Raw genomic sequence first — 27,854 nt, 5'->3', positions numbered from 1 at the left:
TGGCTAAATTTTTGCCAGTGCTAAAAATTGGTTATTTACTTTATTTGCTACTGCATTACAAGATTATACATTACCATTTCAGACTGCGTTTTTCTTATCAAATTTGTTCTCTTCTAGTCCTTCAGCAAATACAATATACTAGGGGTAACTAACACAGTTTTAGTAAATTGTGTTACAGGTCAGAAATATATCACCTTGTCCTGTAAAACTAAGTGGCTCTACACAGGGAAAAATAAAGTTCTTGAACTACTACAGTTCACAACTACAGTGCACAGGTATGAAAGCATAAACTGACTATACTGAGTTCACTGTAAAACAAGAATGACCAAAAGAAAATCAAACAGTAGTTGAAGGATATTTTTTTCGTAGTCACATAGTCACAAAGAAATTAATTAGACAGTAATACAGAATTACTGTGTCTAATTGTGGCACATTTTAAAATAGTGAGGTATTACCTACTACCCCTGTAAGAACCCTGTACTGAACTTTATGATAACCTGTGCACTTAAAACACCTTTGATTTACAGGCAGCCTAACAACTTTTTGTACATCTTCACAAATTAGTGACAAAGCCAAAGAGGAAACCAAATTTTCTCCCCAAGGGCTGGTGTTTGGTGTACCGTACATAAAATTAATTTCAGATGCTAACCACATCTATCGCAGTCCTTCCCTAGTTCAGAATCGTTTCCCTTCTAGTACAGAATTCAGCACCTTAAGCAGGTGAACTCTAAAGATAAACCAATCACAATTTCTAACTCCTACAAAATCCAAGACATGAGGGGAAAAGAGGCACTAGAAATTCTACCAGCCAAACTGGAGCAGATAAAACATACGGGATGCTCTGAAGGGTATTAGAAATATATAAACAGATGTGAGCTTGATATGAGGGGACAGATCACCACTTCAGAAAGCAAATATGGGATGGCTGGCAAAACCAATTCTCCCTGAAAGTCTCTTTCACACTACTGTTTTCTGCATGCTCTATAAAACCTAATTCTCAGGAAATGTGCCTAAGGAATTTTAATCCTTTATCAAACACACGCTCAGATCTTACTAGGATTCCTAATATTCAGAATTATTTTTATCATACACCACAAAAAATGGGAGAACAAACTTTAAGACCTTTCCATCTCACTCAGTTCCTCTTACACTTTTTTGGCCACATACTTAACTAAGCCAATGCCAAAAATATAACATACATCACTTTCACATTGTGTTCAGTCTGCACTATTCCTGTCACCACAGAATGCAACACATTGCATGAAACATATCAGATAAGGCAGCTGCTATTTACATTACAAATGCTGGTCTCATGAAACTTAATAACAAGTCCAGAAATTTACTTCTGGATAAAAAATTATTTTGGATCCTTTCCCTGGTCCACTTTTCATTCTTTTAACCTCTCACATACACATAAAAATGAAAAGGTATCTCTTATTTTTCCCTCTACTGTTCTGAGAGGTGTTTTCTGATTCAATATATATAAGTATTAAAAAAAATACTCCCAGTGCATCTTGTATACTTTTGCAATTAAAAAATCTGTCATACATATTTCACTTTTTAGCTTTGGTAGCTCTTCTTATCTGAAAAAAAAAAGTATATAATACAACTTCTAAAAAAGCTGTCAAAACAGAATGAGAATTTTTTTTATTATTTATTTTAGGAGATTTTGTGGGGCTTAGTTATTTTTTTCTTTTCCTCTATCCCAACAATGGATGCAAGGCATACTAAATACATAATTACATGAGAGAGCCACACAGCTTTCAGAGGAGCTATTCAAGTGAATTGTGTAAATAATATGCCTTTAAAAACCCTAACATATGAATACAGATTTACCAGCTATGAAGTAGTTCTATACCTGAGAGACAAGAATATGCATTTTAAAAAAAATTCTGCCCAATTATGAACTTACCAAAGAGACTAGCATGTCTCAGAGCAAATTAATGCTTTCATAACTTTTGGAGAAAGTTTTTTGCCTGTTTTCACTTGAAAATAAGAAAAACATTAAAAGCTGTAAGTCTTAATTAAGACAAAAAACAACAGTCAAAAGCCATGCAGTTAAAATGTGCACCTCCTTGCATCCCAGACCAGTTTGCCATACTTATAACTAGGTAATTCTGACTTTATCACTGGCAGTTTTTCTTGAAAGTCTTTCCACAGTAAGAAAATTAATTTATAAAAATAAAGAGACGACTGTAGTAATCCTTGGAGTGCGACCATGAGATGGATCTCACAGGATCTCTCACCAACAGCTCTAACTGCACATATTGCACCCAAATGGTGAAGGGCCAGATGTGGCTGCTGTAACAACCAGTGCTTTGCACAATTCCTCATCTTCTACTGTGTTCAGACACCTTGGTCACATATCCACAAGCATGTATGGGTATGATTCAAAGTGTTTGTGCTCCTGCTTTGCTATAACAAAAGCTGAGCTATCTCATTAAAGACCCTAGGACCATTTTTCATGAATCAAGCAAACCAACATTTCACTTTGGGAAAGCTGAGCGTATTTTTCTGGCACAACCAGGGTCTGACTTCCAAACAATTAGGTCTCACAAATCAGAGGCTGAAATATGCTACCAGATTCAATTATAACACTCTTCCTGGACTCCAAACTTAGGTAATACTGGACTTCTTACCCTGGTACAGATCACTGACTTCAATGCAGCAGTTTTCCCCTTCACCCTCAGGGTGTTACCACATTCTGCCAGCTTTGCTGTGCATACAGAACTCCAACTGCTGTAAAGGGTTCTCTTTCCTTCAGCCACCCACTTTGCGTGTAATTGCTCAGTAAATTTTCCTTAACGTACGCATTATGCAAACTCTTCTCTAACCTTCTGGTAACTCCCTAGCTAACAGTAACTTCTTACAAGATATTCCAGTTCACTAACTACTCCTAAATATCAAAGATAAAACACATGGAAAAGGATTTACGTATTCAGATTATCCAGATAATTACTTACCTGAGTGGGATCTGGGAGGATCGAATCACAGCTTTTAGGTAAATGTTTGTGATAAATGTTTTCCCCAAGAGTGGTTACTGGAGTTCAACCTCTGTGATTTCAAGTCAAGAGAAATAACATGCCCCAGCTTCCATCTATAAGGTGTACAAGATCCTCATTTGCCAAGTGTTTGAGGAAACTTATACGGATCACATCTGAACTCGACAATACTAATGTTTTCATAATTACAGCTCTTCAATGCATGACCTAAAGCAGTGCAGCTGCAGAGCTTTAAGATTTAGGTGCCATACCCTGCTTTAAGGAGTAAAACTTGCAGAGACTTGTGTATGCTTCTTTAAAAAACAACAAACTTAGTAAGAGCAATCTCACCAAGGTCTAAAGATGAAACTATGTGAAGGCTTAAACAGAGATTTTACAAGACCAAGTGGACTTGGCTCTTTGGTAAGCAAGAAAGCACAATTGCTACTAAGCTCCATTATGTCTGATCTTAGAAATATCTTCCAAACTTAATGATTCTATAATTCTGTGTCTAAAGCCTGATCAATAACAAACAATTCCTCATGAGTTTGGGCAGAGTAACATAGCATACTAAGGAATGTGTTGAAACACCTTCATCTTGGAACATTTCTAGAACTTCTCTCTATTTTCATGACACAAACTGCAGAGAAAAAAACGTACATTGGTGGAGATATGAAACGGAAGTTTCATTAGATTTTTCCCTCATCTCTAGCTTTATTTAATTCCATAAAATCTCTGAGTTATTGTTATGCACCTACCACACAAAAGTGTTTCAAGGATAAGTGATATGCCTGCATAGCGCTTTGAGGACATAATGTACTATATGAGTGCCAAGTATTAATAAATGAACTGCAGAAAGAAATCTTATTTCAACTTTCCACCCAAGGAGTTAGTATCTGAATTTTAAAAAGCATATGGATCCACTGAAAATAGATGTTTTAGAAGTTAGGAAAGGATGCTAAGTGACAAAATTACAAAACCAAAATATATCCAGAATAATTTCATTTTTCTCTCAGCAAAGTGCAATTTTAGCAGAAGAATCTTGGTTTCACCACAGTCCTGGTTTTTACACTCTCTTTTCCAGCTGACTTGACTGAAGTGCAGACCATTAATATCTGAAGTGCCTTGTTTTGATTATACTGGCCTTTGCTGGTACCAATCTAGTTAAGGTATCACCAAGAATTTCCAGCATAAAACACATTTACAGGTTTATAACTTGGCTTTAAAAATTCTACTACAAAAAGACAGTGGGAGGCAGAAAGGCTCAGATGAGTGCATTACATTACATATCCTACGTGATGCATACTTGCTCACAATGCTATGAAAAAGGGAGGCATTAGCTTTAACTCTGAATTACCATGTTTCAGAAGCCACCTAAAAATGATACTTTTACTTCCCTGTTTATGTAATCAAAATAAGCTTTTGTAAGTGTTTTACCTAATTAGCTTAACTTGCCCAGTTTCATGGTTTGGCTTAAATTATAGAAAGTGCCCATATAATATAGGAATTAAAATGTCATGTCTATTGACTGTATTTATACACAAACATTCCCTCCCTGTCTCCCTTTGGAAGTCAATTGTGGCTTGTCTCCAAAGGGGCAGCATCCAGGTGATGGGATGTTACAGACTGCTAGCAAGTCAAAAGCTTAAACAAAGATCAAGGCTGAATAAAACAACTGCATTTTCTACAAAAAGACAAACACCTAAACAGGAAAGAGCTAGAGTAAAGAGAACAATGCAGGTTACTTAAAATGCCAGTCCAAAAGCAACACGTATTTCTGGCCATTGGTATTGTATTTCCTCTAGCCCACATAAAAACACAGCACAACTCTCCATTATAGCACAGCAACATTAAATATAAAACCTGCCATTAAAGGGCAGAGGGTAATGACATCAGTGTGGGCAACCCATGCTCAGGTAGTGTTCAACTATTATCTCCAGTTTAAGAAGGCTGAAAATATGCAAATGCAGCCAGCACTGGTTTTAGATAAAATTGTCAGTTTTATGGATATTTATAGTATGTGTCCAGTCTTGCAGAACTCCATCTTCCTCCACCTCATCTGTAATCTAAACTGCTTCTCGTCCACATTAATACAATATGTTACTGGGATACTTCTCACATCCTGTGTAAGTCAGGCACCAGATCAATACTCAGCCACGCTGAGGAAAAAAAAATCATTAAGTTAGGATCTGGTTAAAAATACAGACAGCAGGAGAATAAACCTGATGCACAGCCCCCATTCCATCTGGATGCAAATGTAGATTATGCTTTTACATACATCAAGAGTGGCTTTTTTTAAAATACATGGTTTTAAGGAATTCTACAGGTAGTACTTTTGATAGATATCCTACACCAAACCAAACTCACCTCAAAAAAATTTTACCTCTCTGCTTCTCATGAAAGCTCTTCCCAGCCTTTGTATCAACTGCCTTACCCTTATACTTCCTGTGGTGAAATCAGAGCACGAAATTGGAATAGCAAAGCTATTTCCATGACAGTATCTGCTGATGACAAGCACAGGTTTATAACTTTTCCTTGGATCAAGGAGTAAGAAGATTGAGATAGACTTTAGAACGAATATCAATAAATTAAAAATCAAAGGGAAAGCATGCTTACAAAAAATATCTTTTTCAAAAAGTGCAAATTCTTTTATTGTTTGAGGTTGCCTAGTGTAAAGCCTCCTTGGAAATTTTACTGTGCATTTTAGGTTTTTTACCCCCTTGGTATTTTCAGAGTCCAAAAAGCATATATCCCACCTGCATCACAGCACTGGTAATATAAGGCTGCTCTGTTGGCCTCAGAAGTAAAAGGAAAACAGAACAGCCACACAATCCTCTTCCTATTGTTCTCCCAATCCACATAAGAAACAGAAACTGATGCCATGCCCCATAGGTCAACAAACTTGAGCTCTGTGAGACAATAACTGCAGAGTTGAGATTCCTCTGAGACACCTTGCCTCCGGCTCAGCAAAGTTTAAATCAAGAAAACAGAAGCTTCAGTGTCCCAACTGACCTTCACTGCAGTGGACTTGAGGAGAGAGAGAGAAATGGTCTCTTGGAAAGAAGCTCCAAAGCACAGTTCACCCTTGCAGCACATCACTCATTCAAAGAAATGGCTTGCAAATATAAGATTTGGTGTCCATCTTCTAATTGGTGTTGAAGCTCTGGCAGCAAGCTGACAGCACTAAGCAGCTTGCACAAGCACATTACTACCTACTGCTTCTAAGATACTGACACAAGACTGGAGACTATCAAAACCATCCTGTTAGCACCTTCAATGAAACTCTCATATTTTAAGGGGATTTGCTGGTGCAGCTTTTCATTCTCACACTCTGCTCAAGTGACTTGGCTCTTTGTTTATGTTGGGCTCACAGTACCACCTTGAAGATCCCTTCACCACCACGTTTTGTCATTTCACAACTGCAGTTGCCATGACAACAGGATGCAGCTTATCTGTGCTGTTTTCATATTTCAGTTTTTGTTGCCATAACAACACATTCTGGCTTTCTACAGAAACAGCAACTTTAAGTCATGTATTCTCAAGGACACAGGATTCATCATATATGTTCATCAGAGAACAGATCTGTACAGGCCATTTGTAAATTAAGCTATTTTTTCTGAAGGGGGATTTTTCACTCACAAAAGTGAAAAGCTGACAGCAATTGCTAGAGGCAGACTGCTGAGACATCTAAAGCCTGGCCTTTAATAATAGCCAGAGTAATATAGCACTTGGCCACTTCCGAGTGGGGACTCCCTACAGTGTCAGACTGTGTCAAACTGCACAATTGTTATGTGATGTGAGTAAGTGTCCATACTTGATTCACCCAGGCAGATCTGAATTAGATGCTAGATGCAATTCTCTTGAGTTTTAACCCAGTGGCCTCCCCATTATTACCAGCACCACCACCATGCAGCTTTGTGTTTGAAGGCCCATTTTAATTCTGTAATTCAAGCTGTTGTTATAGATCTGTTTTCAGACTCTGACCCTCTTCGCTTCCAGGTGACTGCATTTTGAACTTTTATTTACAGGAAGTGCACATTCATCAGACTGGTGAGAAAATGTTATACAAACACAGCATGCATAAACACAAAACAGTGATGGCTATGAGGGGTATCAGCTAACATGGCACTGTAACTTCATTACACCCTCATTTATGTACTTCACTAATGAGACAAGCACAGGTGTCTAACACGGTCCCTCACATGAGATGAATAACAATAATACAGTCCAACCTGCTTTAGCCATGCTTGGTATCCAGAAGATATAAGCTGAAATCCATCTTTTGGCATGTGTATTCGGGGCTAGGAGAGAATAGACATAAAGAGAGACCTCCTTTTACACTGGGACCTAGCTAACCTAAGTCTAAATTCTGGAGCACTTTAAACAATGCAGATTTTTTAAAGCACCATATGAAGGTTTAGTCCCCAGATTAGTTCTTGTTTACTGCTCTGATATCAGCTGCTTCAAAAACACTTTTTTAATAAAGCCACCATTTTTATGTTTTACACCATTTTACATTTCAGTCCAGTATATATATAGGTATTTTTTTTTAATTTCCACAAAAATGCACTTGGAGAAGCACAGCCTTTGTGATGGGTGCAACAGCAAAGACTAATGGTCGCTAATGCTTTTGACACTACATAAAAAGTAAATGGTGTCAAAACAGCAGTAGTCAAGCTATGAATGTTTTCACAATTACCATCCTCAACATGATCAGACCAGACACTGGACAACATGAAGAGATGACAGAAAATTCCTGAAGAGGTGTAGCCTTAATACCAGGGTAACAGGTTATTATACTTACACACAGCCATAAATTTTGCCTCAAATTGACAGACAAATATAATCTCACCCCCATTTACTGTTTTCATGCTTTATTGGATTGAAGAAAAGGCAAGACACCAAATTGCTCTAGAAACACAAAATATCTATAACATAACTTACAGCTAGGAAGAAGTATGCAACAAACCCCAAAACACTGTCTGATATGACATTTACTTGTAGTTCAAAGATACTCCCTCATTCAAGTGGATTCAAGTGCTCCCCCTCCCCTCCCTCCAAAACAGGAGATGCTTAGAAATTAAAATCATGTCTAAGCAACAGGACCAGATAGAACATCCACAAACATCAAGTCCAGAGATTTTTCTTACTTTTTGAAACAACTTCACAATCCCTTTCTTAACTCAGAGTACTTCCCCTCCAAATCAGATGTGTGCCCCTACCACTCACTCCTCCTGGAAGGCTGGAAAAAGCTTACTCATTTTCAGAATAGCTCTACTGAAGATAAGCTTACTCTCACTTGTTCTTGAGTCAACACAGTATTTAGTTTGTACAAACTGCACCCACTTTGGTACTCGTAATACCAAAAAATACAATTTGTTGGAGAGAAAAAATGTGTCATGGCTGAATGACAAACCTTCACACCTATGGTGGGCAGCCTTGGAATTTGAAAATAAAATAAGAACTAGAATGGACTAAAATCTTGCCTCTAAAGAGAAGTACACACTCAGGATTTTGCAGTATACTTTAAGTACTTGTTATTTTTGCTTCTCTCCTGTTTGAATTTAAATCCTCCTAAATCTTTCAAAGTAGTAGTAAGATTATGCCCTGGCGTCCTAGCCAATGATCTCAGTTGAACATGAATTTTAATAACCACCATTGTGCTGATAAATTAAAGTCAAGTATGTCTGGTTACTGCATTCACCTGCTGCGTTTGCACTTGCAGTGCTTAACACATTAACAAACTCTGTTCTAGGAGACATCTCCACAGCTAGAAGCATCATCCTCCAAGACCTAAGCCTCCTTCAGCACTAACTTCATGGGTGGTTAGTCTCTCTATGACTGTAAAATGGGGACAACACTCATTTAACCCATCTCACAGGTTTGCTGAGAGGAGCTCTTGACATTTCTATGTGCTTTGGAAATGGAAGAAACTATACCAAGTGCTGCATATCTAGCAAGAACACTACAGAAATACATATTTTACTTCTGGCTCAAGTGCTTCAGTTTCTTTTTTTCAAAGTAGCACAGCCCAATATGTATCTATCCAGGAAAAAAAATGAAAGTCCTCATAAGCAGAAATAACAATAATTTGAAATCAGTGTCACAAGTAGAGAGACCTGAATACCAGTCTCAGATGTGCCCAAGTTCACACAACAAATTGTTGTGATGCTGGAATCAAACTGCATTCACAATAAATTGTGAAAAATTACTTCATTTGTTTGTGGTTCTGTCACCTAAACCACAAATTAAAAGATAACAGTCAAGCTCTTCAGACCAGCAGGCTGCTTAACATTTGGTAGCCCATCAGGCCAGAGCAGTCTGAATAATTGATTTAAAGACACTGACTTGAACCATTTAATTTGAAGACCCTGGTTCTGCAAATATGTAAGTGTATTAACAGATCTGTTGCCAGCAACAGGATTACTCTTCAATAGAAGTGTTTCCAGTAGTAAAGATAACAATGCATTTCTATTTAGACAACTCTTACCAACACAATTTTTGTGACTCAAAAGTTGCTTGAGTATTGTAATAAAAGCAATCAGGAGACTTTTGGTAGAATAGCAGCTACTGTAAACTCAATTTATTTTTCAATGCTGACAAATGAAACATAAAAATAGGAGAAACTAAGACCCACCACTCATCCTTAATACTGTATTTGTCAGAGGTATGTCTCCTCTCCATTTGATAAACCTGCTTTCATTTAAGAAGAAATGAGAGACTACACAGAAGAGAAGCAAATTTCACCAGTATTTACAAGGTATGTGTGCCATTACCCACATACTGCTGCTTATGCCATTTAAGTGGGATATCTGCACAAGTGAGCCTCCATTTACATCAAAATAGGCACAACAGAAAATTTTAATTAAAATTTCTCAGATTGATGACTGGTTGTAAAAGTTTAGCCAATCTCCTGAATTCTGAATTTCTCTGGTTTTCCAAGGCACACTTGTAAATGACCCCTAGGAATGCATTCTTCAGCAGAGAGAGGCAATTAAAGTGATACATCTGGTTAAAATATTCTGAATTGCAGTATCCCAATGACAGCAGACAGGACTGTAAGAGGACTGTCAAATTAAAAAAACAAAACAAAATTGCCCCTCTTTCCCCCAGCCTTAAAAATATGTGGGATCCAGAACACGGACTTGTTTGGAAGCTGTATTAATTTATAAATCAACACTAAAATCTTCCATGATTATGATCTATTCAAAGCAATTCCACCAGCAATACAATTAATTGCCCAGCAAGACCTACTCATCTTTGTATTTCCATGAGCACACATCGTTTATGCTCATGGTTCAATACCATTCATAAGCACAGTATTTTCTCTTAGCATCTGCTCCAGCATTTTCCTTGACTAGAAGTCAGGCTGCTAGGGGAATTTTTCTCTCTTTTTCAATAGCATCAACAGTGATTGCTTTCCTCAAAAAGTAACTCTGAAAGCACTCTAACTGCTAATTTATATCATGCTATTTTGTGAATATTTCACATTTTTATTTAGGTGAGTGGCTAATTTGTAATATAACCTAGTCTACTTCCTTTTCCAAGACATGAATGTTTATTATTGAGGCCTTGCTTTAAAAATGAGTCTTCCATTATCCCACATGGCTTATTCCACAAACATCAGCACCTCACTCACAGTTCTGAAATGCAATTTTATTGTGTATGAAATCTTAACTCTCTCTCTAGTCTTTCTGGTGTCCACAGAACTTGTTTTCTATACGTTAGCCATGTATTAAAATTGTATATATATTGCTTCTGTCTATAAACTGGGGAGCCAAAATAGCTTACTTTGCTCATCTCTTTGTCTGCAACCCCTGACTATTTTTCATTTAGTAATCTACTCTTCCATTTTTAATTCATTTGATTTCTGCAGTCCCTAGCAAGGCCCAGAACAAGAGAAGGATTCTTGAGAACAAGTCAGTAATTTAAAATTCAGTGGTACCCTCTCCACTCTCTACCAAGGCTGATTTTCAGAGGACATTTAATTACAGGCCTGAGTTCCTATTTTCTAAGCCTAAACACAACCCCTGAAGGCTTACAAGATTTGAGTCACAGCTGGAGCTGTGGTTACTATACAGTTTAAATATCAGCCTCTTTACTGTGCAATTTGTTTCGAAAATCAAATCAGATGCTGTGTCATAAACAAGTGCTAATTAAGTACTGAGCGGAAATTGGGCTTTTTTGTGCAAGAAGGGTTCTTAAATATCTGCATCTTCACTTCCATAAGAAAGGATAAATATGTCAAGAATGATAATTATAAAAGGAAACCTACTATGGTACTTCCAAGGCAGTACTGCTGCTTCTCCATTTCATCCGCTTCCATGTAAGAAGAAATAAGGGAGGGGGGAAATTGAGACCTATATGAAATATATATGTACTAAGGATCTTATTAATCTGATCATATCACCCATAATGCTTGCTGTTCCCTCAGAGAAGACATTCACTCTGGGTTTCCATCACATAGAATTTAAACAAGCAAACTAAACCCATCTCTTTCCATCACTGCAAAGCAATAATGAAGCTACTTATATTACCATTTCTTATAAGTCATGATCTACACACAGTATTTATTTGACAACAGCACTGAATTCATTAGATATAACACCTTGTTTGATAAATATCAAGTGAGGAACAGGAATAATGCATTTTAATACTCTGAAGGTTGCCTCTGAGTAACAATATTGAGGACTCCATTAACTAACAGGCTGTCGGCTACAAAAGCAGAATTAGATCTGTCAGTCACTGACATGGAAGGGCATGGCCAGTTGCACTGAAGATTGTCCAGTTGAGATGACTTCCACAGCAAAGGAAAGTATCCCCTGTGGCCTGGAACTTGTAATGAGCTTGCATCCATTACAGCAATAAACTGAATTCCTATTACACAAGATACAACTTCATGGCCCAAACAGATCCCTGACTCTACTGCCCAAAGCAATACTCAAAATAAAGCAGAGGTAGATCTGTGGACTCCAATTCAACAAAACCAAACACACAATTTCAAAATCTTTCATTATTATTAGGAGAAAAACCCATGAGCTATCTGATCCTAAAAGCTTAAGTTGCCAATATTTAAGTGTGTCCTTTGTGAGATTTTGTAGAAAGAAGGAACAAACACTGAGTCAGCTGACTGTCAGGTCTCACAGTTTGATACAAGCTCCTTCAGAAGGACACAGCACTCTCAAACAGTAGGTTCTGACTGCCTGTGAACTTAATGAGCTCACTGCACGTGGTGAACATGGCTACTCCAGCTCTTTAATGAACCTGCCTGAGCTCCTCGACTGAGATCTGCTCAAAACCAACTCCCACTGGAGAGGGTCTATTTATACAACTTGACAGATAAATAGATGCAAGGGTTTTTTACATCCTTCAAGAGCAGCAGCAACCAGGTAAACTACTTCTGTAACATGAAACACCTGGATACCTTCTTTAGGGCTCACAAGAATACTAAGTTAAGGTACTGAAAACCAAATGGAGACCATGACAGCACTCCATTAATCTCTGAACAAAATAACAGCAAGATCCACAAACATGCTTACTCTAGCAGTGTGGAGATTCTCTTTGTGCCCATGCTTGATTTCACAACCATTTGACACTTTAAGTATGAAATTTAAGTGCTATACCTAGCCTTGTTCAAGACTGCAAGATCTGTGGTGAAGACCATTTCTCATGCTACTTCCTGACTTTGTGCCAGGTGAGTATCCAACAGGAACAGTGACATTCACAGTGCAAGCTTTTATGTAAAAAACAGCAGCTGGAAGCTAGTCCAGAGATCAATAAAATGAAGCTGCTCCTTAGAAAAGTCAGAGACCTCACCTGGATTCTAATTTTTCACTAAAATTCAGCGCATCAAGAATAGAAAGTCCTGTACTTAAAAAAAAAAAATACAGCCAAGGCAAAACCAAATTGAGTTTGGACAATGACAATCTCCCATAATCAGCCTAAGAACCTACAGTATTAACTTTCACCTTCCCAATCTCCTGCTGAATTTTAGGTAACAGCCAAGAAAGCATGCAGGAGAGATGGGTTACAGGTCTGTACCAACCATCCTGGGAGGAAATCTGTGGTTCACACATTAAGCAGACGAATTTGTAAAAGGAATAGCATTTTTTTCTAAAGAGAACAAGACACTTTGGAGAGCATACTTCAGCACTCCACCACATTTTCTGCTTAGCTACTGTGCTCTTGTCTTCTGAGCAGGCTCCAGCAGTAGCCAAACATTTTCCTGTGCAATAAAGTAACCAAAACATTTCCTCTTTGCAGGAATGGCCATTCTGTCCAAATACATCTCCCCTACAAAGCACTCTGCTACAAATACAATGCAGGGCCTTTTTACCCATCAGAAGTAACTTGGAATCTGTAACTAATTGACTCAAAAATGTACCAAAATATATTAAATTCTTCTCCTTATGTAAATACCCTGTGCCAAGTTCAGCTCCATGACAGTTCTCAATTCCTGGCATAGGATGCAAATGTTCCTTGGCTTGGCTTAACTGGAGCAAACTCCTCCTTCAACCAAGAAACACCAAAGCATCACCTGCTGTCTTGGAGGACAGCAATGCCAGAATGAACCAGGGGCAACAACCAGCTGAAGACACCTAATGGGCAGCCCCTGGTAGCAAACTCACACAGAACCATCTGTAATTCTAACCAGAGTGAACCTAAAATGTTGCAGAAATGGCTGGCCAAAAAAGAAAACAAACATAGCCAAAACACAAACAGTATGTCTCCCAAGAAAGGACATCCACTGAGACTGAGTACTGCTAACCATTGCCAAAATGAAACAGTCACCATGGGAGGCTAAGTAAATCTACTCCCAGTTTAGAACAAATGAGAATTAGTGCTAGACTAACCCAATCTTCTTCTTTAAGAAGATCACTGAAGTCCAGACAAATTAGAAGTAGTTAAGCATTTGATAGATGACATGTAGGAAGTTACTAGTTAAAATTAAGAGGATTAGGATTAATACAGGAGTTATAAAGAGGCTAAGAAACTAAAAATTGTAGAGTATCAGAAGCAATTTTGAAAAAGGAACCATTAAATTGTAGAGAGAATGACCCTTGTTGAAATCTATTATTATTTTTGAAATAATGTTAAATATTCACAGTAATGGCTAAAATACTCAAGAATTACCAATGTGCTAATGAAATTAAAGAGACATCATAAATATACAGGACAAAGCATCCTGAAGATTCGGTAACAAAACTGACACATGATACATATAAATAAAAAAGTTACATTATTTTCATTATAAATCAGGAACTCGGTAACTGAGAAGAGGGAAAGAGGCCCTGGGATATGTTACTCATTAGATAATGATGGTTCACCCATAAGATGTGGCCACAGAAATAAATGGCAACTACTATTACAGGATAGTGTATCAAGTAAAAACTTCCCAGAAGAGAGGAATTAGGATCACTGCTTTAGCACAAGGAATCCATAAAATATTTCCTGGAATGTTCTGCATAGCTCTGATCATTTGTGTTTCAGGGACACTAATCAAATTTTGCAGCTGTTTAAAAAGGTCTGCTGAGATGATCAAAAGCTCCAGGAAACATTTTACAACAGAAGGAAAAATAAATTAAAGAATAGTGGTTTAGCCTGACCAGATCCAGCTCAGAGCAGAATATGATTGCCCTCCACAAGAATCTGCAGATGAACACAGGGGAACAAGGAGAGCTGGTTAAGCTCAAGGACACTGGCCTATGAACTAATGAGAATGAATTAGCCATGAATGGAGTTAAGCAGGAAAATAAGAGCTAGGATTCTGACTTTCAAAGTAGTCAAATCTGGAACAGCTCTGCAATGGCATAACAAAGAGAATTCCAGTTAGCAACTGCTTTCAGTAGTTTGTGAAAGCTTTAGAGAGGACTTTGGTTGCCAAGATCAGACTTGAACCCAGGCTCCACAAGACCTACTGCAGTCCAACACTGACACGTGTCTTCTCACTGATGGGCCCTTTATCATCCCCACTTCAATTCTTATGTTAAGGTCAGGACATTACAGGAATATTTTCCTGTCAGTAAAAACCTTGCAGGGTATTTATGCTTGCTTATAACAACAGCTGTAACAAAGTAATAGAGCAATACAGTTCACTGGAGTCATCATAGTCAAGAGAAGGAAAAATAAAAAAGTTACAACAAAAATAGGGAACCAGATTTTTCTCCTTTTGAATATATCAGCAACAGAAAACACCTTCTGTCACATTTGAAGAAGCTGTTAACATTATTTGGATTTCTTTCTGTTGAGATGCCTCTAAGACTCATCTTCTAAAACAAGATCAATCCATCATTTCTTGAGACTACATCTCCTTCTCATTGTTCTAATTTGCAGGAGATGAATGATAGCTGGCTGCATTTCTCAATCACACTGGCAGTTTTGGCAAAGAGGAATTAAGGGCATTGAGCAGTCCCAGTGAACAACCCCTCTGGAGAATCGCCAACATCTTCCTAATAGACAGGATTCAAGGCCAACTATCCATAAACTAAAAGCAACTCCCACATAAACACTGCTCCATTCTGCATTGCTCTCACAATAAATTACAGATGATGTGTGTAGAGAGGGAGACTGACTACATTGTATGACAGACTTTCATGATGGACCATTTTTCTCAGAAACAATTAGAGAGTGTTCTGGTTCCTGTATGGGCAAGCATGGAAACATTCAGACCTTTTTCTAGTCAGCAGACAGTCCAGTCCTGATTAGTATCCAAGCAAAGACTGCCATCACCTTTCTCTACAGTGTTTCATCCATCCCACTATATTTGGGAAAAATTCTTACAATTCTGTAAGAATAACTATGTCCTAAGATGGAAATATCATGAGCGAGTATTCCTACAAATGGAAAAATCCCATCCAGGGCACAAAGCCAGCTGACAAAATTCACAGCAGAGCTCTGCATTGGCTGGTGTTACCCAAATTCCCTCTCTACCATCTTCTTCAGGTGCTTCTGAAGAAGATAAGTCCATCTAGACTACTGTTAAAAGAACACACTTAATATTGCTCTGCTAACACAAAACAGTACTTAAGAACTTCATTCCTTTGTAGAATGCCCCTGCAGCCTTTCCCTTCTCACCATGGGAAGAAGCAAATTAAACCAGCATTACGCCTTTTTGCTGCTTCTAGTCCAAACTGGTTACTCCAATGGATTCTGCCAAGAGGCTGCATGTCTCCTGCCCACAGACTGGAAACACTTCTGTCCTTCCCTCCAGAAGACTAGAAAGGTCCCCTGCTGAGCTTTCCCATTCTTCCTCATTCTCTCCTTTCCGCTGCTCTCATCAAAATGACTGCACAAGACCCTGTTTTAGCAGTGGGGGAAGGAAAATTAAATCAGATCTTTCTCAATTTTTAGTACAAAGGAAGACCAGAAGTAGCTAGAGAGAACAAAATTATGATCAATGATTTGTTTCCAAGCAAAATCATTGTGGAAAAGTGAAATAATTTAAAACTATAAGTCATCGTGTCTGCTTCTGAACCCTTCTGCCACCCCAGCTAACAAATCTGGCTGTGCATGCACAGCAGCAAATAAACTGAGCACCCATTGCTTAATGGGACCACGGAACTTGCACATCGAAGAGAAAAAAATGAATTTTAATGCAGTTTTTAGAAATACTTGTCATTGTTTCTGCATTGCCATTTAGTGAATGGGACCGATTTCTCTCTCAGTAGGGGATGATATTTTAATGATGTAACAATGTACTTCCCAGAAGAAAGACAAGCCTCATGAGGCAGATTAAAACTAAGAATATTCAGATCCCATTAAAATCAGACAGTTTCAAGCCATTTTTAAAATTAATTTTGTTTAATGATAAAATGGGTTATCTTAACAGGTGGCTAGCCAATTGTAAAATTAACCAAAACATGGTCAGAAGCACAAGGGTAGCTATTAGAAGAACTGGTTTCTTTGTATTCTGCCTCCTATTACCAGTGTACCATATCACCCTACACAAATTCCTCCAGCCCATGACCCCTGGCAAATTTCTGAGCTTCAGCTTTCTCTTTCTGCAAGCAGGGATAGCATCTGTCCAACACCAGAGCTCCCCAGCACCTCAGAAAAACTGTCATTAGAAAGCTCTGTTGTTTAATAAGCAGGAAATGTTTAATGCAACTCCCAGGATGTTTATTTTCAACCATTTCTGTGGTATCAAGAAGTTTTTCACAGCACTAATCAGTACCCTGTCAGGGAAACAGCTTCATGTTTGATTGCTTATTAATTGTATTTTGAGCACTAACTCTTTAGCTGCAGCCACTGGACGCTGCTATGCTACAAATAATTTCCAGCTTCCACAGCTGAAGACACAGTGGATTCAGCCCTTCTGTGCAAAATCACTTAAGATGTATAAAGAATAAATCTTGTTGAGCATTCCTGAATTGTAAGGAAGAAATGAGGAAGACTGAAGAAAACACTCAGTACTGGAAATACCAGTTAAGCTTGCTACTAAGGACAGTTAAATATTACACAAATGCATGGAGTTGAAGATGATGCAATACAAGCAGACAAGGAAGTGAGAAATTAGCCTATTCCATTTGCATTGATGAATTTAGCAGGAAAATTTTTATACAAAAAATCAAGTTGTTCAGCTTGCTGGTTTTGCTGGTCTTAAATGTGACCCTAAATACTGTTGCAGTAATCACTGAGAAAATGAATATGACAAGAATACATGACAACCCATACAGATGAAAAAAAGTTAGTATTATGTGAAGGGATCCCACTTAGTGAGAATTCTTATTTCCAGATATAAATTACCCTTCTTGTAACAGAAAATAAGTATCTTTCATTAACATGTTTTATAATGCAAACAAACTATCAAAACAGTAAAATTCATAGAAAACAAAACAATGGATGAACACATTCACTTGACAAACATATCCGCTCAACATTTGTATGTCAGGAAATACTTTCTGATCCCCACTTCAAATGCTTTTAGAGTGTGAAGAAAGAGACCAGACCGGGAAGTTTCCTAGACCATTGAACTTTTTGTCTCAAGTCATTATTTCTGCTACCTCAGAAGCCACTAGCACTGAAAATAAAGAAGAAAACAACATAACTTTATATTTCATCTCATTTATGGCCCAGACATCAGAGTTTGGAGTATTTCCATGGCCAGCCAAAGATGACCATTTGATTTTTTAATTAATTAGGCACCTCTTAAAGAGGTGATCTCTGAACACTGTACATTCCTACCTTATCTCCAGACATGACACACAACTATAGAATAATTTTTTTTTTCCCTCTAAAATCCTCATCACCTTTTTGTATATCACAAACCATTTTAGGACACTGAGAATGTTGAGGCCACTGCACATCTTGTATCTTCCAAAGACTACTTAGGAAGTCCTTTGCCTAACCAAACTTCGTGGTTAGAACGAAGTCTGCTTTATCTCACTAATGAGAATGATAATTTAGTACCAAATACTCAAGAGGAATTATAGCTCTGCTGACTGGCAAATAATTTGCTAAGGCAGATTAGTTTAGCTGCATAAAATAAATATCCACCTGCACATACTAGCACTAATCAGGGCGTGAAATTAAACTTTTTATTCAGTGGGAAATAACTGCTGCAAGGCGGCGATTTAGGCTGAGAAGCAAATATTAAGGTCAGTCTATTCTCTCTGATGTTTATAGTACATATTACAGTGAGGAGAGCATGGTGCAACAAATTTGGCTTTTTAAGTCTATGAAACTAAATACTTCAGTGATGCGATAGCAAATTTGCCATTTGCTTTTCTAATTGCATACATTTAATGGAGCAAAGTGGCTGAAATGAAACATTACCAGAAAAGTGAGGGTGAAGTTACTGAAGTACCAAAGGCCTGCACCAAGTGCAGAAAAATCCACAGCAAGAAGTTTGGGGTAGAAGAAAATTAACCAATGTTTTCCATACAATATACTAGTGCCAACAAACATCCAAAAAACCAGGATGCTATTTCAGTACCATTGGGAAAACTGGTAAGTGCATGTGTAATATTCAAGCAGGATTTGCAACCCCACATTTAAGAGGCAATGCTCTGCTACCCCAGCTTACAAAATTATTCTCACTGCTTTCATGACTTCCTTGCTTCGGATCCCCAGGGTTCTCTGCCACAATGTCCCTGACACAAATACGTTACTGGGAAGACTGCTAAGTTCTCAAAAGATTTTTTTTTAAAAATAGCTAAGAAATAACAGGTCTTAAAAATTCTGGTCCTATTGACACCATGAATGACTTGGGTTCAGTTCAAGCAGAGCCTCTTTTAAAGTATAAGCCTTTGTTCATCTGTTCCATGTATACACATGCGCACAGCAGGAAAAAAATTTCCAACTTCACTACCTTTCAGCCTTCCATTACACTGACTATTCCTTGCTATATTACCTGCCAGTTATGTGGGAGCTCCTACAAACATGCAAATAGAAAAATTAATGAACTTCAGAGTTTTCCCTCATTAAAAAATAAAATAACTCACAACCAAAAAAAAAAAAAAAAGACAATCACCAAAAAAACTCCCCCTAAGAAAAAGACCACAACCAAAAAACAACCCACAGAATCTTAAAACACAACCAGAAGGCTCTGGTTCTCCTGTGAAACTGGAAAGCCCATCAGCAACTCCTAGAATCTGACCATCCAAAACCAAAAGGAAAATGGTATTTTGGGGGTGAAACAGAAAAAAAACCACAAAGAACACTCAGGCTGACTTCTTCCTATTCATGAGCCAGGAAATTAGGTAAATTATTGCAAATTAATTAATTCATAAAGCCTGAGAAAGTGAAAGTCTGTTAAGTATCAAGCTTTTGCCTCTCAAATGGTCCTACATGGGACCCCAAACTGGTCAGGTACTGTTCCAAGCACTGCCAATTAAACACAACTGAAGTTGTCACTAGTCCATTCAAGAAAACAGATGTCGCTTCATAGAGCTTTGATATTTTTCTTAAATACCTTTCAAAATGAGGAACAAAAAATATGAACTCTTATAAAAAGGGCTTTATTGTATTTTTATAGCATATTACATACCTTGTAACAATCATTCTGTTAAGTGTGAATGTCAGTTTTATTTTCTGTCCCTTTTTTCTTGGCTATTTACAAGCTTTGTAAGAATCGTTCCTTAATTAAGTCTAAACATAGTTTTATATAAATGGATTCCTGGAATTAAAAACGTTCAGACTTAAGAAATGATTGTTACAGAGACTGTAACAGGCCGTAAAAAAGAATGCCACTTTAAACAAAGATTTCTCATTTTAATTAAAAAGATAATCATCAGAACATTCGTATACTTAACAGAACCATTTGAAGCTACTTTGAAAAAATATCTACTATTCTATGCAGGCTTATGTAGTTTACTTTATATGACATTTAATCAAAGTCTCAGTTGAGCCTATCACACTCATACTTTCAGTACTGTATCTACTGTTTCAAACACGTATTCAAACTTGAAAGTTACATATAGAGCACCTCGATTTCTTGTTCTTTTGTAAATGACTGACTGTGGGAATCCCATATTCCTGAATGTATAAAAGCAGGGCTGTCTATGGCAGGGGGTTTTGGGTGGGACTTTTGTGTGAATTTTTTTAGGTTAATGGGCACATTCCCCTCTCTCTTCAGCTTGTGCATCAGTTTCTTACAGACTGTACTTTATAAAGAGTGTACTTTCATCAGCAGGACTGTACAAAAAATAAAAGAGGCTGAAGTGAACTAAGATGGGTTCATTCTGGTAAAATCCTTGCTGCAGCTGCAGAACATTGGACTATTCAATTTTAAAGATCATCTTTAAACCTATGAACCATCTTTCATTCAAAAAAACCCCAAAACTAAAAACACCAACAAAACTTTTGAAAGATGATGTGCAGAACACATGATACAAGACTGTCATTCACCAGCAAAAACAGTCTTCCCTTGTGAGCAGTTGCTTGGTATTGTGTGGTGTTAATACACAGCAATTTAATATCTGGAATAAATTAGGTCTTATTAAGACATAGAGATAAACCGAGTAAGCAAATGAAATTAAATAAATTACTTAAACCTCAAAATATTAGATTATACATATTGTACCTGAGAACAGATAATCAGGAAACTGTAGCAGATATCAGTTAAATGCAATACTGCATTTAATACTGCTTCAGTGGCAAGCAATCCAGCCAACAGCAGCCAGTGAGAAGGCAGCTGCCTTCTACTCCATCTAAAAGTTGCACAGACATGAGCAGACAGAAAAACAACAGAGTACTGTTTGTCTTTCAAAACACCAAATATAGATGCTTTAAAGAAAAATAATTTCATTCATTCTATTAGCACTGGATGAAGCTTTCCCATGAACTTTTTCTGTTAGAGTTGGACATTAAAAAAAAAATCAAATCACCAGGTCCATCTTGCCTGGTACATTGTGATTCGAAAGGGCTGCCCAAAGTCAATGTCAGAAATTAAGTCCTGTCATTTTTAAGTGGAAAAAACATATTATTTTCTAGAGAAGCATAAACAAACTACCACCTAGAGGGCTGCTTTTCAATATGAAATGAAACCTACCCCAAATACATACCAAAATCAAAACTCTCTCCTGCCTTTGATAATAGGCCTCATACCTCTAAAATGTATTTGAATATTTACCTACAATGCTCCTTGGGAAGCTCTCAGGAAAATCAATAATTAATAGCAAAGCCCACCTCTAGCCAAACTCTGAGCCACCTAATAAGAAGATGCAAATGAAGCAGACCACACACTCTGATGGACAAGGTAATCCACTGTGAATGATTCAGCATTAGCTGATCTGCTACCTCTGTGTGGTAACTGCACCAGTGCCACGACTGCAGTGCCCGAGCGCTGCAGGCCCAGAAAAGACATTTCCAGGGAGGGCCAAGATGATACTTGTAACTGATTCCCCATGTATCCTGATGTATCTATCTGTGCCACCTGCCAGGAACACCAGCAGACCCCCCAGGCCTGACAAACACTTCACCTCATCAGCAGGATTAAGGAAGAGCCACGTTCTGGACTGATGCACACTAAAGCAAAGCCTGGGATGTGCTTAACAAAACCTCTGCTCCCTCTCCTCTCAACCTGCAAGCAACAAACCCTAAAAAGCTCAGAGTGGACAGAGGGAAGTCACATCTTTCACAGCAGGTTTTACAAGCATTTTGCATACAAGAGGCACTTTACTAAAACATGAAAGAAGGTGGGTTAGCTTTTAGCTCTCAGTGCAGTCTGGTCTTGATAATTCTTCCCTTTATCTGGTGCACATCCCAGAAGAGCAGCTTCCTCTCATGGGCATGCCTCTCCCCAGTGTCAGGGAGCTCTATTGCTGGAGTCCATCAGTATCTATTGTTGTCCATCTATACCATCTATTGCTGGAGTCCATCATCATCCTGCCAGCTGCAGGATGGGCAGGGATTCCCTCAGCTTCCAGGCCCAATCCTACAGACAATCACAAACCACCTGGACTAACCCCTTGAATGAGAAACTTAGCACAGGGGGTGAAAAAACTAATGTATGAGAAGTCAGCATAGCGTATTCACAATGCTGCCTGGCAGCAGACAAGAATGTTTCAGCAGAAACTTTTCGGGATGTGAAACTCACTATCTAGAGGCAGGTTGTAATTACCAAGCTTGGCCAAACACAAGTGCAGCAGGATCTGGGACACTCCTTTGGCCAATCCCACACCAAAGATGGCCATTCATTATTACTAATTGCTATCTTGCTGATTTAGGTGTCCATACATTTTTCCACTTCACCTAGCTGAGACTATCAATCAGGCAAACTTGGAGACTGCTAGCAAACAGACCAAAAAGTCCCAAGAGAGGAACAAGTTCTTCCAGATTAAAAACCAAAAGCCAAACAAGTGTATCGAAGCTTAATTAGAAATTAAAATTTGCAGCTAATGTTTCCTCAATTTCATTTTGGGCATATGTTCTGAAGATTTAATAGCATTCCTTCTTCCTGATGAGCTCAAGTTTAATTCTGTGCCACTAGAAGCAATAACCCAAAACAAACTTTTAGCAAGTGTTGCCAGTCATTAAAATTATATCCTTAGGGAAAGAACAGTTTGGGGCACCTGAAATTTACATTCAATTTAGCTGGCAACACGTTGTTTTCATTTCTAAATTTCACATTTTTGGTCAAAATGCTTAGAAATATCAACAATGAAGAAAAAATAGAATGAAGTTACAGTTTAAGTGCACAATGCCTCAAATCTATGGAGATTAGCCATATTTGAAGAGCATCTTGGATGCATGTGCTGTTTTCCATACCAAAGGCCAACTCAAAACCTAAACAATGTACGTGCTCCCCGCAGTCCCTATCAGTGGTATGCTGCTGCAGCATCAAGTGAAACACCCAAGTGCCAGTATTTAGAGATCTTGCAGTAGAATGAGAGGAAAAACAAAATTACAGAGGGATGGTGAGCAGCACAGCAGGATAGTCTAAGGTGCACAATTAAGAAAAAATGCAAGAATTACATGCGCAAAACCTGCCGGGGCCCGTGGGCCCCTCTGCCAGGTCCTGCCTCACTCCAGTTTAACTTCTCCCGCTCCCAGGTGGCACCTGCAGCCGCCTCCCCCTCCTCCCAAAGCTCCCCGTGCCTGGATCTGGGGACCCTGCTCACTGCCCGCCCCGCAGGCAGGACGCCCCCTCCCCGGGCCCCGCTCACCGCCTTCCCCCGCCCGCCAGCCCAGCGCCCTCGGCTCGGCCCGGCCCGGCCCGGCCCGGCCCGGCCCAGCCTCGAGGCCCGGCTCCCCTTCCCCACTGCCCCCGCTCCATCTCGCCCCCCCGCAGCCCTCCATAGACAGAGGTGCCCACCCTCCCGTGCCGCCTTGGCCAACCCCGCGGCCCTCACCATGAACTTGAGCGCCTTTTCCTGCAGGACGGCCTCGGCCGGGTCCATCGTCCTGCGGGGCCGGGCCGGGGCCGCCCCCCCGCTCAGTGAAGGCCGCAGCCAGCGCAGACGGGAACCTGCGCTGCCCCGCGCCCCCCCACCTCGCCCCGCTGCCCGCGCGGCGCATGCGCCGCTCCGCAGGCCCACGGGAAATGGAGTCCCCGGCCACGTTCCTGGCAAAGGTCCGACCTGCCGGATAAAACTACAAATCCCGGCAGAGTCCAGACCTGGGGGCACGCTGGGAGCCGGCTGGCGCATGCGTTAAGTGCAGTGCAGGGGCCGACGGGGGTTGTAGTAACGCGTCAGGGCGCGAGGTGCGAGCCGGGGTGGGATGGACGCGGCCGCTCGGGGCGGGAGAAGGAGGGCGGTGAGGAGGCGCGTCCTGCAGGTGCCGTGTGGGCAGTTCCAGCTCCAGACCCTCCCGGGGTGGAAGGTACGGCTGGCTCCTGAGTCACGGCCCCGCGCTCTCCAATGCCCCCAGGAGGGCTCGGCTGCTGCCGCGCTTTGCTCCGGCTGCGCTCCGTGTTGGAGTGCATTGCTGCTGGGAAACCTAAACTGAGCCCCTGCTCTGGGGGCCAGACATGTCTGGGGAAAAATTACCGGACCGACGGTCCGCAGGGGATGCGAAACACTGCAATTTGCATCAGTGGAATGGATCGAGTAGGCTGACATCATTCCTTAGAGATGTTTGTTTGAGGCCGTTCTGTACATAAAAAGCCTCCCGTGCTTTGGTGCCCTTTTTCTAATAATGTTTCTAGATCAATTTTCCCTGAAAATTGGACCGAGTTTTCTTTGCTGTACTCAGCAACAAAGAGAAAAAAGAATTGATCAGCATTCTTTGACTAGCAGCTGCATATAGACAGAAGAATGTTTACCATATCTCCTCTGTTTCTCTGTTGCACACCCTGCAAGACCAGCTCATGTGGCAGCCATTGTTTCTAATCCTCTTCTCTATTAAATTTGTCTCATTTCTCTCCAGTTTTTCTACATTTTTCACAGTGCCCAAAAACTGAAGCTGCCTTATATGGAGCAGCAGAGAGGAATTGCTTCCTGTAGTTTTAATACCAACTATAAGACCATGATAAGTTTTTACTTCTCTATAGCAAACACAACACTGATTTCTAGCCAGTTTGTCACCTAGTAAAACACTCGGGTTCTTTTCCTTGCTGCATTTATATATTTGGCCCTGCATTTTAAGTGAGATACTCTGAATTTCTTCCTATTTAAATGCAAACAAGCCAGCAAACATCAGCACTTGCTTGCCCATATGCAGCTCAAACCCATTGTTTTCATTCCCTTGTTTGACACAGGAACGAAAATGAAGCTTCAGGCAGGTACAAAACCTGTATCTCCTGAGTCACAGTGCCTTCCCTCATTTTCTCTAAACACTCCATCACCTCCAGATTTTCGGGCAGAATGATTAGAGAGAAAGCAGAGGATGCAGAGAATGTGCCCATTACTGGATTCCTCCCAGGGCCATGTGACTGGTGGTGCCTCATGGTCCAGTGCCAGGCATGGCTGCTGCAGCCAGTGACCCAGCAGAGGTGACAGGAATGTCAGGGAGTGTCAGCCTTTGCAGGGTGTGATGCTGGCATCATCTACATTTCCAGAGCAGTGGGCTAAGAGAAGGACAAAGAGAGAACCTGGTGTTCTCCCTCTGCAATCCCAGGGCATAAAAGTCTCCCAAACAGAGCTTCCATGTCACCAGGAGCAGAGGCTGCCATTCTTGGACCGACCCAGCCATGCTCCTGGCCCTCATGCTTTAAGCCCAGACTCTTAGCAGTGAAATGCCTGAAATGGCTCTAGTGGGGCTGGGCACTTTCCAGACTGCTGACAGCACTGAAAACACTCGCCATGATTATATAAATAACAGTAATTATAATGAGGGAATCCTGTAATTACAAAGGGAGGGCTCCTGTAACAGCACTGAAGGCAAGCAGGGGCTGCTGGTGCTTGAGGCAGGGCTCTCCCATGTCTCCTTCCTCCAGGCATCCTGCAGCTGGCTTGGGTTGGAAATGGATCCTCTTGGTAGCAGCGTGGCGGGCTCAGGGCTTTGATTGCGTGGTTTATTTGTCAATAATATCTGATGCCGGCCTAATTGTTGGAAAATTGGAAAGTGTAATGCTTCAGCATTAGACACCAGTGTCCCAAAGCCCCCCAGGCTGATTGATCTGTCTGGACTGTAACTTACAGGGGATTAATGTCCCTGAACTCTCTGGAGCCAAAACTAATGAGTGTTTAGGTGCTGGACTTAAACTTGGTTGTAAAAGGTCATGGCTTGGTTATTCTGCCACACTGCCATCAGGACCCCACAATGCAGAACCACTGCAGAGGGACAGGGTAGGAGCCTCCACCACAGCACAGAGTGACTGAGGAAGGACTCAGAGAAACAGCATTTGGCCCAGCAGCACTGAGCATGGAGTTACACCTTGTGGGAACCTCACCTGGATCTCTGCATCTGCAGCCTGACCTTGTGGCTCCTTCCCACTGTGGGATGCTCCCTGCAGCTGAATGGCCAGCTCTGCACCCACCAGCTTGCTGAGTCCTCTGTGACCAGAGGAGAGAATGGTCAGCACACCAAGCTGTGATACCATCAAGGTGTCACATCACACAGCAGACAAAGAGACCAACTGGAGAGGTCTGTGGTGCATAAGGCAGGGAGAAGGCACACTTGAGCACATTTACAAACAAACAAACAAACAAACAAACAAACAATTATTTTGTTTGAATTGCAGGACCTGGACATGTAGTCAGTGCTGTCTCTGGCACAGTAGAGCCGCCCTGACCAGCTCCTCTTTACTTTTCCTTGAAACAGCAACCATACTCCCCCTCCCTGCCCTCCACCCCCTCGCTGCAGAGCACTGAAACGAGCCCATATAGTGCTCAGGGGCCTCACCATCCTTCCAGATGAAGGATGCTACCTAACAGTAAAGATATTGCTGTGATTATTTTTGCACTAGCATATTGCTCTGTGCATTCCGGACTCTGCGGACCACATCCACGCCTGGTGTAACGCCATGTTAATTTGCTGTGGCAGTCATTAATTGGGTAAGGAACAGCTGGTGCTTTGCTTCAAGTGAAGCTGATTGGGTCAGTAAGTAAGTGGTTAAGAGATCTACAGCAGGTACAGCCTTACCTTTCTCTGCACTCCAGAGGGGTTTCCATTCTTGTCCCAGTGACCCGTGGTGGAAGCAGCAAGATTTGGCCATGAAACATTAGGGAACTTTAATCAGTGCAGTTCCTTTGGGCATTATTGCCTGAATTTTTAAATTTTGAATAATAAAGGAAGATTTTAAATTAAATTTGTGGAGTCGCCATCTGTGTGGGCTTGGCCTTGTTTTCCTCTACTTTGGCAGTGCTTTGGCTTCATTCTTTCCAAGTTGGAGCAAAAAGGAAGGGAAGCGAAAAGAAGGGAGTTCACTGGTGGAAGAATCTTTTGTTGCTCCCTTTGTCCTGCAAGAACTTGGCAGCAGCAGTGGCAGCAGCTGCTGCTGGGGCTGTGTTTCACAGTGCTGAACACACAGTAGCATAGGAGCTTGTGAGAAGGTGTCAGGGACCCCTGCAACCACAAACATCCCAGTGGTACAGCTCAGCCTCTCCAGCCTAGCTCATCCCTGACGGGGGCATGTCTCACCCAGGGCTCTGGCATCTCAGCTAAAGGCATTTGGTGTGCAGTGGCCTGGGGAAACTGAGGGCAGAATGGCTCCCTGTAGCCTGTGGGCAAAGGGTCTTTTAGGACAAAGGGACACTCGGTGATGCAGGAGCAAAGGGAGGGAGTCCAGACCACACAGTATGAATTATGCTCACTGAACAGGACAGTACTCATTACCTGGTACAAGAAGACATGCAAGGCTGCACGTATGGAGGGGATGACCAGAGAGAAAGGCTTGTCTGCAGAGAAACCACAGCAGTGTAGGCTGTAGATTAACATTTACAGGTTGAGCTGATTATATCCCTTGTGCTGCTGAAAAGGGGAGCTGCATCCTATCTCCTGTCTCTGACAGCCATGAGTTTCTTCTCACCTTCTGCTGGCTCCAAAACC

The 27,854-nt window shown here is 40.5% G+C and overlaps 1 protein-coding gene across 4 annotated transcripts in view; it reads right to left on the bottom strand.

The window, feature by feature from the left end:
- BTRC (beta-transducin repeat containing E3 ubiquitin protein ligase) overlaps positions 1–23,899 on the bottom strand; it is a 114,481-nt gene extending 90,582 nt beyond the window's left edge. For 2 of the 4 annotated variants that reach the window (XM_054277191.1, XM_054277193.1), the window contains exons 1-2: positions 23,774–23,899; positions 7,214–7,282 (exon numbers count right to left, since the gene is read on the bottom strand). In XM_054277191.1, coding sequence (XP_054133166.1) covers positions 7,214–7,282; positions 23,774–23,821 — 117 coding nt within the window. In that variant the 5' untranslated portion in view covers positions 23,822–23,899. The remainder of the gene's footprint in view (positions 1–7,213; positions 7,283–23,773) is intronic. The other 2 variants (XM_054277192.1, XM_054277195.1) reach the window with 1 other exon arrangement.
- Between the last annotated feature and the right edge of the window lie 3,955 nt (positions 23,900–27,854).

Source organism: Melozone crissalis, unplaced genomic scaffold (genome assembly GCF_028551555.1).
Source record: "Melozone crissalis strain CALT ecotype California unplaced genomic scaffold, PUWL_Pcris_2 ptg000019l_1, whole genome shotgun sequence".
Classification (NCBI taxonomy): domain Eukaryota; kingdom Metazoa; phylum Chordata; class Aves; order Passeriformes; family Passerellidae; genus Melozone; species Melozone crissalis.
Note: the sequence above shows the minus strand (reverse complement) of the source record. Positions and strands in the feature narration are given on the sequence as shown.